The sequence below is a fragment of the Canis lupus genome, chromosome 38 (assembly GCF_011100685.1).
Source record: "Canis lupus familiaris isolate Mischka breed German Shepherd chromosome 38, alternate assembly UU_Cfam_GSD_1.0, whole genome shotgun sequence".
In the NCBI taxonomy this organism is placed as follows: Eukaryota; Metazoa; Chordata; class Mammalia; order Carnivora; family Canidae; genus Canis; species Canis lupus.
In genome coordinates this window covers 24508066-24525152 of record NC_049259.1, presented here as the reverse complement: position 1 = coordinate 24525152, position 17087 = coordinate 24508066, and the positions used below count along the sequence as shown (strand labels likewise).

General features: G+C 65.3%; 1 protein-coding gene across 1 annotated transcript in view; it reads right to left on the bottom strand.

Moving 5' to 3' along the window:
• SUSD4 (sushi domain containing 4) overlaps window positions 1-16685 on the bottom strand; it is a 46461-nt gene extending 29776 nt beyond the window's left edge. The window contains exons 1-2 of the mRNA XM_038586417.1: window positions 16632-16685; window positions 16229-16396 (exon numbers count right to left, since the gene is read on the bottom strand). Coding sequence (XP_038442345.1) covers window positions 16229-16361 — 133 coding nt within the window. The 5' untranslated portion in view covers window positions 16362-16396; window positions 16632-16685. The remainder of the gene's footprint in view (window positions 1-16228; window positions 16397-16631) is intronic.
• Between the last annotated feature and the right edge of the window lie 402 nt (window positions 16686-17087).

Below are 17087 nucleotides of genomic sequence, written 5' to 3'. Positions count from 1 at the left end.
CGCCCGTGCACAGGGTGGATCACCGATCCCCTCCTCCCCTCTGTAGGGTCCTCGGAGTCAAGTGGGATCTTCATAAAAGTATCTTGAAAACTACAAAGTCACAAGCACGTAGGTGCCCGCTGAAGCCTCAGGGCCGCACAGAATCTACGGGGCGCTTGCCGGAAGGGGTCTTACGGGTCGCCCAGATCAATTCCCCTCATTTTGTAGCCGAGAAATTTGAGACCACACAGACTCCCAGGCTCTCGACAGGGCCCAGAGCCCCCGCCCCAGGTCTGCACCCCTTTGGGGAGGCCACGCTGCAGCGCCCTGACCTCCAGCCGCAGCCAAAGCTGAGCTCCAGCCACACACAGGGGTCAGCCCGTTGAATAAATACCAAGGATTTTCTCTGAATCAGGACGTCGGCATGAATTCGTCCAACAGACCCGAACAGAGTGTGACGTCCGTCATTCCTTCCGACTGACAGATGCGGGGACGCTACCCTTCTGACGCCTTGCGCCCTCTGCCAGCCGCCTCCCAGCCACGGGCAACAGGGCTGCAGGGTCAGATGAAAAGAAGGAAGTCGCCAGGTACACACGAGCTCTCACCGCCTCCCGGGGGCGGACCTGCTGCTCCGACGGCCGTCCTGCACCTGCTGCCTTTGTCACTGGGACAGGAGGGCCACGGGGACTGCACGAGGGCCAGGGAGGTGGGCCCGGCTGTGTGCTCCGCTTTGGGGGGTGCAGCAGGGAGTAGGAGGCAGCCTGAGCCCCACCCCCACCCCGAGGAGCCGCCTCCTCCGTGCAGCCGCCGAGGACTGGCCACCCCACACCCGCTGGGGGTCGCAGTGTGACCCAAGGGCCATGGAAGGAACACAGGAAGGAGCGTCCCAGGTCCCCAGGACACGGCGCATGGGACTAGACTCATCAGCCAGGCAGTTGGCGGCTCCAAGGACGTCAGACTAAATTCAGGGAAATACAGGACTCGGTCTCCCCGCGGAGCCTCATCCCTGGCATGGCCGTCTGGCCGTGGGGTGAAAGCGGGAGGACTGAGCTGGGGGCGGCAACTCAGGCTGCAACCCCCCCCTCACCGGGTGAAGGGCGTCCGGGGACGGGTCTCTCCGTAGGGCCCCGCAGGGCTTTGGCAGCAGGTTTTCTGACCTCGGGACACTGGGTTTCCCCACGTGACCTTGTTGCTTGTGACCCAGCACGTGCACACCACTGGCGTCTGCCTGCCGAGTTCTAACCCAGTCCACACACGAGCCCCAGCAGCAGGGGTGACCGGGGGCGGAGAGGCGGAGAGGAACGTTCTCGAGTGTGTCCTGGAAAGGCTGCACCACCGGCCTCCTGCACACGGGGGGCGGGGGCAGCGCGTCAGGGCCCCCCTGGGCCCGGCCCCTCCTCAGCACGGCCGCCACTCTCCCGCGCGGGAATCCCCGTGCCCCCAACCCGCAAGCCCGACCGCGCTTCCTCGGGGCTCATGGACCACACCGGTGCGGTGGCTAATGATCTGAGCACACCATACGGGCCCTAAAGACTTTCTGATCCTTAAACGTGGGAGATCATGGGACGACTGCCCACTCACGTGGGGAACGTGAAACACAAATCTCCATCCTTGCCTTTAACGTGCAGAAAGCACGCATGTGAGGGGAAGAGAAGGATGCACAGATACAACGTGGGTTATTTGGGATTCCAGGACGACGGGGGACTTTTACATCCTTCCTAGACATTCCCATCTGGGAGCTCGTGGGTGACGACGGGGGGACAGATCAGAGCTGGGCGGCCGAGGCGCTGCCAGTCCCCGGCACAAATGTCCTTCCCTTGGATCGTGGCCGAAGGCTGCCGGGAGGAGGAGGGGAAGCGCCGCGTAGGACGGAAGACCTCTGGGCAGCCTGGCTGCGAGGGAGCAGCTCCGCTTCCAGAAAGATCGTAGGCACCAAAGGGCACATTCCCACCATCCCGCGCGGCCCCAGACGCGGCCCCACGTGTCACCGCGGCGACAGCCTGGTGCTGCCCCAGGACCCCGCGCGGAAATCCATTCATTCAAGATGAAGACGAAGAAAACATGCAAGCAGATATTCGTTTACTCAGAAACAGGCTCAGGGTTTTTTTTTGTTTTGTTTTGTTTTGGGGTTTTTTTGCTGTTATTATTTTTCTTGAAAAATATTCTAAGATCCCTGAAGTTCTGTCGACACAGAAGCAAAGTAGCGCTTCTCCACGGCGGAGACGCGACCCGCAGCATCTCCACGGCCGGAACGGGGATCGACCTGCGCCCAGGACCCAGCACCGCACCCCTGTCCTTTCTGCTGGAGGAGCGGCGTCCGGGTCCGGGATTCGGCGCGGGCCCGTCTCCTGGCCCCGATGCTCTGCTACCTGCACCTGGATGTGGTTCGGCCGGCGACGCCGCGGCCTCCAGGGCACACGGCAGGGCTGACGCAGCCCCCAGAACATTTCCCGGCCGCCGGCCAGGGGCGCCACGGGCTCCGCGCAAGCCTCCTGGACCCTGCAGGCCACACAGCTCCTGGGAGCTGCCACAGATGCGGCCGTCACTCCCGGGTCGGAGAGGAGGAGATGACACAGCTGCTCTTCATGCTTACGGGGCACAGCCCATCCCACAGGCTGGCGAACAGGGCGGGCTGCCCACCAGAGCAGCTCTGGCCTCGCAGCTGCAGGAGAAGGACCTGGATTGGTAAACTGAGGCCCAAGGGCAGCGGATTGGACTGGAAGCACAGTGGTGCATGCAGCTGGGACCCCGGGCTCCTCCGGCACCCGGGTCTGCTCGTTGTGGACGGAGGGAGGATGGCCGTGTTTCCAGGGTCACTTCCACTCAGAAACAGGGTGGGGTCACCCCGAGGCAAGCGGTGGTAGCCCCTGCTGGGCGGGTCAGGACGGCAGGGGCGGGCCGAGGGGCAGCTGGGGTGGAGGAGGCAAGCCAGGGCCCCCGGAGCTGCCCGGGGGTGCCCCCACACGCCCCAGCCCCTCAGCCTACAGGTCCTGAGTGACACAGCCTCACATTTACACCTGCAGGACCCAGGATGGGGACGGGAGGACAGACAGCCGGGCCTGGCCGCCAACCCCAAATCCTGGGGCTCACTGGTGGCTCCGCCATCGCTTAGCTCAGGGACGTCACGCGGCCACTCGACCTTTCATTTGCTCCAAACCAGGCTCCACACCACGGGCCCCATGGAGCTGAGTGTGGAGGGAGCGTCCCCCAGGGCCCCGGCGACAGCCGCTCCCAGCTGGACACACGGACGGCAGACACCTGGAAGCAGGGAGGTGCCCCAGGGCACCCCGCACGCCACCTTCCCCGCTGCGGCCGCTTCAGGGTCCCCGCAGAGGGAAGGGGGGAGGGGCCGCCCCTGCTACACCTTCGGTGTTGGGGTTCCAGGTAACACTAGCTCCCAACACGTTTCTGCTACTTTCTACGTCTTAGGACCTGGGTCTGTGCACACACATGGCGGCTCCTCAGCTCCCCTGGCTAGTGGAGGCTTCGGGTCTGGGTCCTGGGGTCCAGCTCAGGTGCCCCCATGCGTCCCACGCAGGGCCCGGCCCATGGTTGGGGGGGATGCGGCGGATGCAGGGCCCCATCTAGGGCCGGGGGACGCGGAGGACACAGGGTCCATCTAGGGCTAAGGGGACGTGGAGGACGCAGGGCCCCATCTAGGGCCGGGGGAACGCGGAGGACCCAAGTCTCCATCTAGGGCCGGGGGACGCGGAGGATGCAGGACCCACGAGCCACTCCGCCCCTCCCAGCAGGTTCCTGCCATTCGTGGCCTCTCTGATCTTGTCTCAGGGCCACGCTTGATCCTGCAATGGGATTACCCGAGAATCCTCCTGTATTGGAACTGGCTTATTGATTATTTTTGGAATAAAATCTCTGCGGGTGGGAGGGCTGTCCCTGACCTGGCACCTGCACAGGGATGTGGCCCCTGGGGACGGGAGCCCAGACCGCGTGGCCAGGGGCACAGGGTGCTGGCGGTGGGCTCTTCCCCCAGAGCCCTCAGCCTGTCCCCAGGTGTCCCTGGCTGTCCCTGCCCCGTGGCTGGCATCCACGGCCGGAGCCTACAGCTGGTGGACGCTCGGCCTCGGGTCCCTCGGAGCCGCCGTCCCCCGCCCAACAGCCCCTCGCCCTGCTGCCTCCCCCCCCACCTTCTCAGCAGCGTCACCCGGACGCACAGCGCCCCTCACGCCACGCAGGAGCCAAGCCCCTACCCGCCGCTGCAGCGTTTCCCTCCGAGCCCGACAGGTCCTGGCGACACCGAGGCCGAGTCTCCGACGGAGGCAGGAAGTGCGTGCCCTCCGCCGTCCCCTCGGGCCGGAGCTGCGGCGGAGCCGTCCCGTCCCCGGCAGGGAGGACTGTCCGCTCCCCCGCGTGCCCGCTGGCAGGTCCCCTTGTCCCCAGGCCCCCTTCCCTCCGCTGGCCTCTGTGCACCGCGCTCCTCACCCCGGGGTAACTGCGCGAGGCCTGCAGGGAGCGTGACTCTAACGGTGCAGGTGCATCCGTTTAGTGTTCTCAAGATACCATCCCTGGGGCACAAACAGAAATACACCGGGTCTGTGTCCACGCGGATCTCCTCCAGTCAGGGAGCCAGAGCCATAACCGATTCAAGTCACACTACGGATGCAGCCCCACTGCAGCCCTGAGGCCACCCACACGTGTGCACACGCATGCACAGGTGCACCTGCCCAGGCCCTGCACTCCTGACCACGCACATGCATGCACACGTGCCCAGGCCCTGCACTCCTGACCATACACACACATGTGCCCAGGCCCTGCACTCCTGACCACGCACACGCATGCATGTGCCCAGCCCCTGCCCTCTTGACCGTGCACACGCATGCACACATGCCCAGCCCCTGCACTCCTGACCATGCACGCACGCACACGCATCCACACGCACGCATCCGTCTACCTTCCTGGTCGCCGGCCTACAGCCTTTCCCAGCTTTTATCTTGCGTTGGTTCTCTGTGTGCAGAGTCTAGCTCCTACCCTGCAGGAGCCTCATCTGTTTTGTGGCAAAACGTCCTAAGTTCATTAATTTAAAAGGAGCGTGCTCGGTCCTTGCCGTGTCCCGAGCTCTGTATTTGAGGCCGGGGTGAGAAAAGTAAACGCAACAGTGGGAAGCTCCCGGGGAGGGTGAGGTTCTCTGGGAACCAATACCCTTTACTTTTGCTCCCCTGCGGGCGCCGAGCCCCCTTCCAGCTCTCAGGAAGGCGGGGAATCGCCCAAGTGACCCCACAGGTCCCGTGACGCTGTCGGCAGCAGAAATCCCGGGCCTTGTCATGCCGCTCGTTGTGTCTCAAAATGTCCCCATGCTCATCCTTCCTTTGAAGTGAGGGTCATCGTCGGTCGGGCAGAGCTCGTTACTGACGTGTTAGTAAAGAACACGCGTCACCTCGTCACAGATCTGTTCTTGAAAATGCTTGACTGTGTTTCACGTGATCGCTGTCCTCTGTGACCTGCGCTTTATGTTCCGCGTAGGAGCGTCACAGCGGCGGGTCCTTGCCTTCAGCAGGAGGCCTCCGGGAGGGGCCGCGGAGACAGGACGAGGAGGCCTGGGCTGCTGGGATCGGCAAACGCGGCCGCGTGGTCCCAGCGACGAGAGAGGCAAGGCCGTGAGCGCGACGTGGGGGGCTCGGCGCTGCCCGGGGAAGACAAGGATGATGCTCGGGGACAGCGAGGACCATGGTCCACTTGCTGGGCAGGTGCCAGGCCGGGCTCTGAGCGTGTCGGGCGTCACGTCGCCGACACTCCTTCCGGCCCTGGAAGGTGAGCACCTCGGACAGAGCGGGGTGCCGAGGCCGCAGGGGCTCCTGACTCCTCCCAACCCCTGCCGCTGGACACAGGCTGGGTCGGGGAGACGGCAGGTTGTACGCTCCGCTGTCTGGCTCCTCCTGGCTGCGCGCGCGGCCCCCAAGGTGCAGGAGGCCGACTCGGGCTGGGCCCTGTGGACGCCAGGTGGGCAGCGTGCAGCGGGGACCCTGCTCCCGGGGGGCATGCCCCGTGCTGCCCCTGACGCAGGGATGGGGGCGCCGCAGGACCCCACGAGGGGGCGCAGACGCAGGGCCTGGACCTGGCTCCGTGGATTCAGGTCCAGTTTTCAAGAGCCAATCGAGCTCCTAGAGGGCGTCGGAGAGAAGACACGCTTGTCCACGCGGAGGCAGGAGGAAGCGCAAGAGGGGCCGGGCGGGCGCCGCCTGCACCTGCTCCGTGGTCCTGCCGCGCCCGGGCCGCCCACGTGCGCGCAGTCCGGTGCTCGGCCGGAGTCCGCGGCCAGGCGGTGTCCAGTCTGGGAGCCACGTGTGAAGACACGGGACACATCACAGAGAGATCACGACCGTCACCGTCCCGGACACAGGACAAGGTGGCACAACCACGCGACGAGAGCCCAACGCCATTGTAAAAATCAGCGTGAAAAAGGAGGGTTCCTTGTAAGTACAACACAGTCACTCAAAAAACTTGACAAAACGTATGGGAAAAGTTACAGAAATCCTTCAGAAAAGGGAACGAGGGCAAAGAGATGGGACATTGGGAGGAAAGGACACACGTGACGGGGCGGATCTGGCCGAGCCAGCGTCCTGCTGAAGACACCCGGAGGAAGAGGCGAGCGACCAGGAGGGGTCGTCACAGCCGCGACGCCAGGAGATGCCCGAAGCAGGGGCCCCCGGTGGACAAGACCAGAGAGGGCGAGCAGCCCCCAGACCCCACACAGCCCCGGGGACCCAGGAAGCCAGGCAGAAAGAGACGGACAGACGGCTTCCGGGGCAGGAGGACGGGGCCCAGGGGAGCCTGGGATCCAGGATGGGCTTGGGCTCGGGGTTGGGGTCGGGGTTGGGGGCAGGTGGATGGGGCCCAGGGGAGCTCGGGATTCAGGATGGGGTCGGGGTCGGGGTCAGGGTCAGGGGCAGGAGGATGGGGCCCAAGGGAGCCCAGGATCCGGGACAGGCTCGGGCTCGGGGTCAGGGTCAGGGTTGGGGGCAGGAGGATGGGGCCCAGGGGAACCCAGGATCCAGGATGGGGTTGGGCTCAGGGTCGGAGTTGGGGGCAGGAAGACGGGGCCAGGGGAGCTCGGGATCCAGGACGGGGTCGGGCTCAGGGTTGGGGGCAGGAGGATGGAGCCCAGGGGAGCCCAGGATCCAGGAAAGGCTCGGGGTCAGGGTCGGGGGCAGGAGGATGGGGCCCAGGGAGGGCCAGGATGGGCTTGAGGACCTACGAGGACAGTGAGCGCTGCCTGCCTGGCAGCCCGTGGGGGGTCGCCTGTCACCCCGCCCATCCCCGCCACCTCCTGCAGCCAGAACGCGGGGCCAGGTGCCCGTGGGGGCCTTGGCGGGCGGCAGGTGCAGCCGCTGTTAGCACGGGGGACGCTGACTCAGCGCCAGGCAGAGCCTCCCGGGAACAGCGGGCAGCTTAGGAACAGCAGACCCAGGGCTGCCGGGGCCGCAGTGCAGGGGTCACCCACGGAGCCCCCCAGCCCCGCACGGTCCGCAGGGCTCCCAGCAAGGCCCCCGCCCGGAACAGCAGGCCCACGGGGGAGCGTGCCCAGGTCCCCGACGCGGGTCTCCTTTGAGTCACGCCTGCTGCTCCACGTCCCCAGCCCCGTGGCAGTGCGTGCTCAGGTGTCCCCACTGTCCCCTGCAGCCCACGAGCAGCGAGGGGGCGCGACGTCCTGGCCATGCTGGGGTTGCCGTGAGGTCAGAGAGGCCTGTACTGAGCCGGGGCGGGGGCCCACCTGCGCCTGCCCACCGCACCCCCATCGGTCACTCCTCAGGGTCTCAGAAACGCGTGTCCAACAGCTACGGTCACTTGTGGGTCACACGTGGGTCACGGGAGCAGCGCCCTCCTGCTCACAAGCAAACGAGCGAGTGAGCAAGGGAGCAGCTGCCTCTCCCCGGGGCCGTGGTCTGGGCTGCGGGAGGGGGCACACGGGGCCCGGACCCTCGGCCTCCTGGTCTGGGTCCATTTTCCACATCAGCCACGTCCCCCAGGTCGGGGACATTTTGTACAAGAATGCGGGACCCTCGGGGCTGATGCTGTCTTTAGAACCACCCCCTGCCCCGGGAACCCAAAGGAGGCTGAACGTGACGGGGGGCAGGGGGGCTGCTGTGTTCCTGACGACGTCAGTATTGAGCGGCGTCACCTGTCCCCGGGTTAATCTACGGAATCGACCAAATGATCCTAGAACGCAGGTGGGGAACAGTGTCACCAAGTAGCGGAGAACGTTTGCAGAAAGACGACGAGGTGACCGGGGCTTGGCTGCGTCCGGCGAGACGGGCGCAGAAGAGACGGCGGGTCAGGGGCTGGGACGGACGCCGGCCGTGAAGCCCCAGGGCCGTCCCGCGAGGCTGCACGGCGAGGTGGGCCACTCGCGGAGCCCAACGGTGCGCTGCGTCCCTGGCACGCAGGAGCGAGCGTCCAGGAGCTGAGCTTTAGGGTGACAAGCGCCACGCGGGAACCAGCTGGCTGTTGAGGCAGCTTCGGGCTGGTGAGCGGCCTGCGGGGCGCGGCACAGCCGGAGACACAAGCTGGTGGACTCTCCTTCGTTAGCGGAGACACAGGAGCCGCCACCCGGACCGGCCGCCGACGGGGGCTCCAGGAACCCGAAGCAGCAGAGACCCCGCAGAGAGCCCAGCTCACGACTGGAACCACCCTGATGCCAACAGGCAATAAGGACGCGCCCCCGGTTCCCGCCCTCGGGACCCAGGACCCCTGCACGGCGCCTCCTCCTCCAGGAAGCCGGTTGTCCTCGCGGCCGTTTCTCCAGCCAGAGATGACGTGTCTGTGTCTGCGACAGTCGGGCCCGTGGACACACCGCTCGCTCCTCGAGCGCTGGGGGCACAGCCACTCGGTTCCACAGGTTATGGGACCCGCAGCACCTGGAGGACTAGCGGCCGCGCCAACGCCCGGCGGGAAAGGACCGTCTTTAAGGGATCGCGGGGGGCGCCGTGAGAGGCTCCGCAGCCCGAGCCGCCGCGCCACCACCTTCCTGGGGACAAAACGTACACGTGCAGGAAAGACACATGCGTCTCATGTTCAAGACACTTCGCGTGGCGTTTAGTTTCTTGATTTCGGTCGTCGAGGTTCTGTTCGCGATTTCCACCGACGCGGCCCTTTGGACACGAGGGAAAGACGGGGATCGCGTGGTCCAGGCGGCAGCCACAGCGGCACCAGCGCCAGCCGCACGCCCGCCTCCAAGCCCGCCGGTGCCCACAGCAGGAAAGCCGACGTGGGGCCCAGGCCCTTGCAGGGAAGCGCGGGTTTCCGGGCTCCGAGGACGCCGAGAGGCCGAGGCCATGCTCGCCCCTAAATCCTGAACTGCCGTCACAGCACGGCCTCCGCGTGGGGCTTGGTGACCTGACCACGGCCAGGCGGCCGACACCCCCCGGCTTGCGCCCGCCAGCGTGAGGTTCCCGCCACGATCCCGGCTCCCCGGCGGCGGCCTGGGCAGCTCTGGTCCCAGAACCAGTGCCCACGGCTGGGCGTTCACGCCTCCAGCAGTGCTTCCCTGCACAGGCCCAGGCACCGCACCCCGAGCGGCGCGGCTCCATCCCCAGAAAGGAGCTCGGCACAGCACTCAGGCCCCAGGGAGGGGACACGGCCGGACAGAGGGCGCGCGACCCGGCGCTGAGAGCAGCTGCCTGGAAAGTGCACACGGGGCAGCGTCCCCCACAACCACGAGCATGTGAGAGGGAAGTGCAAGGGGTGTGTGGGGAGGAGGCGCCCCGGAGGGGGGAACAGTCGCCCTCGTGGACCTCGCTCTGTACATGCTTCCACGTGTGGTCCCGTGGCCCGAGCCCCCTGGTGCCGCTGCTACGCCGCCAGCTGTCCATGGAGGCCTCGAGCGCCCCTGCGTCCTGCGCGTCTGTGAACACGCATGTGCACTGCTCTGTGGACGGTCTATGCTTCCCGCGCACCCCTGCACCGAGCACCCACAGCCCCGCCCAGTCACCACACTCCCCCCCCCCCCCCGCACTCCTGCACAGAGACCAAAGTAAACACGACCTGTTTGGGTTCGTTGCTGTGAAGAGAACCAACATCGTAGAGGAGTGACCCTCCCGACCCAGCTCTACTCCCGCACTGGTAATTCCACGAGATAAAAGTCACCAATTTCAAACAGAAACATCACACAGCAGGTCAAACCTTCATTTCCAGAAAGCCTCGCTCATCCTCCCTGTTGAAAACCCCAGCGTCCCGGGACAACGACGAGCGCTCATCCGTCAGGTCTACAGCTCCCGCCCTCCCCCGCCCCCCAGAATACAAGTCCGCCCTGGAGCCTGGGCCTGTGTGCGGCAGGTGCGCCCGCCCGAGTGCCCACGGCCCACCCAGGGCACAGGCCGCCTCGGAGCCGCCTCCCCCGCGAAGCTCCCAGGGCCGCGTCGTCTCCACAGGACGTCAAGGGTCCTTTCGTTTTACTTCCCTGGTGCCCCCAGTTTACCTCGTTGAAGACTGATAAAGCAATTACAACACTCAGTTAAGAAGCCGTTTGGAAGTGCGCTCCTTCCCTCTCCGTGAGCTGCTCGCTTGTTTGTCTTCTTCGTGGGAGGATAATTCCTTCTGTCTGGCCGTAGCACAGCGACCTGTTCCTGCAAGAAGAAATATCGGGCCGAGTCCTTCCCTAAAACCTCGTCTTAGGCCGAGCCCATCGCGTGTCCCGCTGGGCAGCACGCTGAGCAAGCTCAGATTTCATCAGCTACCAGACCCTATTCTCACCTCGACGTTGGCCTTCGGGGGGGAGCGTCTACCCGCACGCGTGACCCCCCGGGCACCGCCTCCTCTGCTTTGATACACACTGACCACATTATCGTCTACACCCCTGCTGGGCGCTGGATCTTCTTTGTCTTAGTTTCCTCGTCTGTAAACTACGGGTCCGTACCTGCCAGCCTCGGGCAGGTGTGGCGGGGTCCGGCTCGGGGCGCGTGCAGGCCCGACTCGGGGTGGAGGCTGCAAGGTCCCCAGTCAGGGGCGCTGCATGGATGATTCGCAGACCGTCACCACGCGGGGCGTGGCCGGGCTGACACCCGCCCTGTCCCTTCCCAGGCGCCCATGCTTAGCAACAGGTGAGCAGCTCACCTTGTGAGGACGGACCAGGAATCCGTAAGACGGTGTGTCTCTGACGTCTCTGTGGTGTCTGTCCTAAATGCTGTGGCTGGTTTTCCAAACAAATTGGAAAAACTATTTATCTGCCCCTTCTTGCCCTGCGTGCAGAGACAAGGAGCCGTGGTCTCTTTTGCTACCTGTGGTTATTCTGATTGTCAAACACCAAGCGAACTTGCAAACTGAGACAAGGATAAAGGAAAGTCGCCTGGGAACATCACCCTTGTCATCATTTGCAATAAATAATGCTAAGTTTTGCACTGAATTAAAAATATATGGGGCAGCCCGGGTGGCCCGCCTTCAGCTCAAGGTGTGATCCTGGAGACCCGAGATCGAGTACCGCGTTGGGCTCCCTGCATGGAGCTTGCTTCTCCCTCTGCCTGTGTCTCTGCCTCTCTCTCTCTCTCTCTCTCTCTCTCTAAATCTTTATATATATACATAAGAAAACACAATTTTATGCAAGCGTTTTGCATCTGGACTTTTGAGGAGAAAGTGGCCCTCCGTTGCGTGCTTCCCTGGGAGCAGGATGCGTCCCTTGCTGTGTCTCTCCAGGGTATACAGCAAGCACTCACCGAAGACCGATGGGGAGATGCGAGGCAGAGAACCGGCTTCATGGGAGGTCGGAAGCCATCACCGTGCTGTAGTCACAGAATCGGAGCCGGCCGGCGGCATGGGGAGGACGGCGCCAGGGGCCCGCCGTGCGCCTGCCCAAGGCCACGGGGCCAGCCAAGCAGGGACTGAGCCTCGCCCGTCACCCCTGAGGATCGCCGGCCGCATCCGCCGCGGAGCTCCCCGGCTGAGGGCAGGTCTCCAGGCCTTCGGAGGCTTTTGAACTACGCCTCGATGCCGAAGGACAGGCTGCGGGTGCTCCTCTGCACGTATCCAGTCAATATTTACTGGACAGAGATCTTGCCCTGCCCCGTCCAGCACCCCAGAGCCACAGGACCATGGCCTCCCTCCACCTCGTCGCTCGGGCCTCTGGCAGCCGAGATGGGCGGCCTCTGTAGGAAATCCTCCGCAGGCCTCCAGAGCTCTCAGATTCCACCTTTTGGATAAATCAAACACTTTCCGTGCTGCTCACACATATTCAGGTGGCCTTTTGCTGAAGAGACGTCGTTTGTAGTTTGAGAAGTTGGGATTTTCGTTTATGGTCTAGGTGCAGCGTGACGTGGTGACTTTTAGACGTCATGCGGCATGAAGAGCTCCCACTGCACCAGGTAAGAACACCCTCGGTAAGACTCCGAGAGACGGGCGGCTCGGAACCAGCGAGCCAATCGAGGCCCGAGACCCCCGGCGGGTGCACAGCCCAGTGCCGTGGCCACAACGACACCTCCAGGGGCTGCATCCGGCGCACAGGTGCCGCCCTGACACGGGGGCAGGGCTGAGGGGGCCAAGGGCAGGTCTGCAGGCACCAACAGGAACCAACGGGGCTCGGAGGAGTCGAGCACCCCCGGCGCCCCAGAGCAAGTCCTCAGGCCTGCAGCCCACCCTCGGAATCCTCACCAGCTGCCAAGGACCTGAAGCAGAGGGGGCCAGCCTATTAGTCCCCCTAACTCGGTGGCTCCGCCGGGTGTGTTGCTCTAGGTCAGCCCCACTCTCTGGACCTCCCCCAGGTGTGCCGTTCTAGGTCAGCACCCCCTCCCGACCCTCCCAGGTGTCCTGTTCTACGTCAGCCCCCCTCCCGACCCCCCTGCATGTGCTGTTCTAGGTCAGCCCTGCTCTCCCGACCCCCCAGGTGTGCTGTTCTAGGTCAGCCCCCCTCTCCCAACCCCCCCTGGGTGTGCTGTTCTAGTTCAGCACCCCCTCCCGACCCCCCTGCATGTGCTGTTCTAGGTCAGCCCCCTCTCCTGACCCCCCAGGTGTGCTGTTCTAGGTCAGCCCTGCCACTCACCCGCACAGACGACCTCATGACCACCTCCATACTTTGCACACAGTGTCTCCCCTCCTTGCTTTGCCCCAACACCCGGCCGTCAGCTTCAGCTCCCAGCCTAACGGCCCTTTTGCTCTAGAACCTTTCCTGAATTCTCCTCCAACCTCGTAGGCCACCTCCAAACGGAAGTGGTCTCAACGGCCCTGAAACTCTGGCACCTTTGCGATCGCCCGCGGTCATTATTTTCTCAACAGCATGGCAGTAACTCGGGGCTCCTTCCAGCCGCCAGTCAGCGTCAGCTGGGCCTTGCCTGTGTGTCGGACGCCGTGCTGAGCGCCGGGGACCCAGGCGAATAAACCCAGGTCCTGCCTTCGGGGCCTTGCGGGCCAGTGGGTGACACCGCTCTATGGGGAGGGCTGGACGCGGCGGCCAGGGAAACGTGAAAGCGACTTTGCCACTTCTGGGTGTTTTGAAGTAAATTTGTTCCCTGGACAAATAAGAGAGAATAAGAGAGCGTCCTTGTAGGTAAGAGAACGTTGGACACCACAGGGCCTGGCAGGTGTTCGGCACAGGGTGTGGACGGCTCCCAGTTATTTACTGAACGGAGACAGCAAAGGCCTGGACTGCCCGACACTCTGCGCCCCCTCATTCCCGGGCACCCACTGAGTGCCTCCACGGTTTCCGGCCGCGCACCAACCCCTGGAGTCAGGCAGCAGCATCCCCGTTTACAGTGAGGCCACCAGGCTTCCGAGGGCCGAAGCCCCAAGGCCTGGAGCCGCAGAGCCAGGGCCGGGCCTGCGTTCCTGACCCCACCGGGCTGTGCCGGTGAATCTCCTCCGGGCCTGACTTGCAGGGCAAACCCGGAGCCCCCTTCCCTCCAGGCAAACAGCCCGTGCGTCTCTGGAGGGAGAGGAGCAGCCCAGACCCCGCTGCATGCTCCACGCGGACCCCGGGGACAGCACGGCCGAGCATCCCTGTAAACCGCTGTTAGTCCTCTACGGGCATCGGATCTTGGGGTGCCAGACGCGGGCCCTTTGCCCTAACTTACAAAAGACACCTTGGAAAGAGCCACCCGGGAGTCACCTCGAGCCCGCTCAGCCCCACACGTTCCCTCCTCGGTCTCCCTTTCTAGGCCAGAGCTCCTCCTTTCTGACGGACTTCTTTCCCCCCTTGGTCGAATGCTCTCAATTTCTCCCTTTCTAGCTTGGGCTTTTCCTGTAATACTTGCATTGGACACGCGCTTTTTTTTTTCCTCTTAGCTCAGATTATCTCTTACTACTGTGCTGTTTTTTTTTTTTCCACCGAAAGCAATCAAAAATGAAAATCCACATTTTACAACAGCATCTATTACACATGCACCTTTTTTTGTGAACCAAAAAAAAAAAAAAAAAAAGGAAAGCACTCTGGGAGGGCTAGTTTTCAGGTTTGTGCCTCATGGGAAGATTATGAGGCCTCTGGTCACCCCCTGCCCCCTCAGCAGGCCCTTGCATTTAGTACCTGGGAGCGAGTCTGGGGTCAGAAACAATGTTTTAAGGATGCCTCAGCGTGGTCCTTGAACCATGAGCAACGCATCCCCCAGGAGCGTGTGGGAGACGTGCAATCTTCCGCCCCCCACCCCAGAGGACCTGAAGCAGAACCTGCCTTTCCATGAGATCCCACGGGACGGTCGGCACATCGAAGCCTTAGATGCGCAGCTCTCGGACCAGGGATTTGCTGGCATTGCCGTCCGTCCCGGAGCCTGCACGCGAGTCCCCGCCCTGTAGTGTCCTCACAGAGCGTCCCCGCCACCCCCGCCACCCAAAGTGTCCAAGCACAGAGCAATCTGGAAATGATAGACGCTCCCTGCAACCACCCTCGCGGCCGGAAGGAGTTCGACGACGTGAAACCCAGGTGCTGGGAGCCTTTCTGCAATGTGGGCGCCTGAGAAGGAGCAGCCCTGAGCCCAGGGGTCCCGGGCAACCCTCTCTCCCTCCTTGGCCTTCAAGGCTCCGGATGCTTGTGCTCGGGTCTCCTCCCTCCCTCCGAAGTGCAGGGTGAAGGACGGCATGAGCTCAAGGCACTCTGAGGTCCTTGAGGACGGGCTCTGTGAGCAGGAGCAGCAGAACCAGACGCACAGCCCAGCTGAGAAGCTCGCCCTCCCAGTGACCACGGCCAGAGCCCCGCAGGTGAACCCCGACGGCCGGTGCCTGAACGGGAGAAACGGCCCGGGGGTGCACGGAGAGCAGGGACCTGGTTTGAGGGCTCAGAGTGAGAACGGGGGGGGGGGGGGGGGAACGAAGAAGGAAGGGGGAGACGCAGCCCCACCCGGCGCTCTCCTGCCCACCTGTGCCCACCCAGCTGAGAAGCAGAGGCCATGACCACAGCCCCGCACGCCGCGCCAGGCCGCCCGCCTCACACACGTTCCTATAAAAATAAGAGCATTAACACGTCACCCCTTGTTAGAAAACCAACAAAGGCCAAACGGTGTCCCTACAGTGAAGCAAGTGTCCCCATGCTAATTCTGCGGCGCGTCCCAAACGGCGCCTTACCCTCGCCTGGGCCCCGGGTGCCCCATCTAAGCGCCCGGCCCTGACCCTGCGTCGGACCCCAACCTGTCTTCCCTCCGATACGTCCACTAACGCCTCCCTCGGGTCTTTCCTTCCGCGCCTTTGCTCTAGAAGGGCAACATCTTAAAACAGGAAATGGTTTATTTACATCCACCAATACCTGCTTTCCATCAATCATCATTTATTTATACGTGGACAGCAGTTTAGCTCTGCAAGGCGAGTCTGTGCTCCCGCAGGTCCGCGCCAGCGAGCTCCAGGGCGCAGGCAGCGGGGGCTCCGTCCGGGGCCTCCCCCCAGCACCCAGGACCCCAGGACGAGCCACCGCTGCAGACGGGGCTGCTTGCACCTGCTTCCCCGCCACCGCCGCGCACTGACTTCCCCGCTGCGCACCGGGGGTCAGGCCCGGGGACACCTGCCAGCGCCGCCGGTGCCCCTGCACACGCACACCTGCGGGAACACCCCCCTCCCGCCCAAGGAGGCGGAAAGTTAACTTCCCCGGAGCCCTCCCCGGGCCAGGGGCCTGCGCGCAGCCCCGGGAGGCTCGCCAGGGGCCCCGGGCGGCCGCGTGTGTCCGCGGAGGAGGGCGCACCCCGGGCAGAGGCCCCGCGCGCCGCCGCCGCAGCCCTTCCCCCGCCCCGGCCCCCGCCCCGGCCCCCGGCCCAGGTGCGGCCCCGCGCAGGTGCGTGCGCGCGGCCTGCGGGGCTGGGGTCCCGGGCGGGGGCGGGGGCGCGGGCCGGTCACTCACCGCCCGTGAGCTGTGCGGGCCCGAAGCACAGCGCCAGCTGGATCCACAGGACGGCGGCCAGCAGCCTGCGGGGGGGCGGCGGCGGCGGCTCCCGGAGTCCTGCGCCCGCGCTCGGGGTCGTTCCAGGATGCATCTTTCCTCCACGCGCCGCATCCGGCTCGCAGGCGCCTGCAGCGGGGCGGGGGGGACGCGGCGGTGCCCGGGCCTCGGGGCCTCGCGGCCGCCCCTCTGCGCGCCCCCCGCGCCCCCGCCCCCCGCGCACCCAGGCACGCGCGGCCCGAGGAGGCCGCGGACAGCGGAGGGGCGGCCGGCCGGGCCGCGGGGGACCGGGCCCCGCACTTCCCCCGCCCCGCGTGACCCCGGGCAGCTGGCGCCGGCTCCCGCCCCTCGGGCCCGCGCTCACCTGCCGCCGCCGCCCCGCGCCGCCCCGACCCGCATCTGGGCGCGACCAGCCTCGGCGCCCGCCCCCCTCGGCTCCCGGGGCGCTGGGGCGCGGGGGGCGGGGACGCGGGCCCGACGCGCGCCCGACACCTGGGCCCGCGAGCGCGACGCCGAGGACGGGGCCGCGCGGGGCGGGGGCGCGCGGGGGCGGGGCGGGCGGGGACCAATGGGAAGCCCGCGCGCCTGCACCTGCCGGCCCCGCGGCCTGAGCCACCCGGCCGGGACCCACGGGCCCGCGCCTCCCCGCGCCCCGCCTGGGCCTTCGGAGAGGGGGGCCTGGAGAGGTGGGTGCGCCCCAGGGGTCGCTGTCCCGCGGGGGGGCGGGGAGAGGGGGCAGTCTGTGCACCTGCAGGACCTGGAGACGGGAGGCCTGGAGAGCTGGGTGCCCCCCAGGGGGTCACTGTCCGGGGGGGGAAGG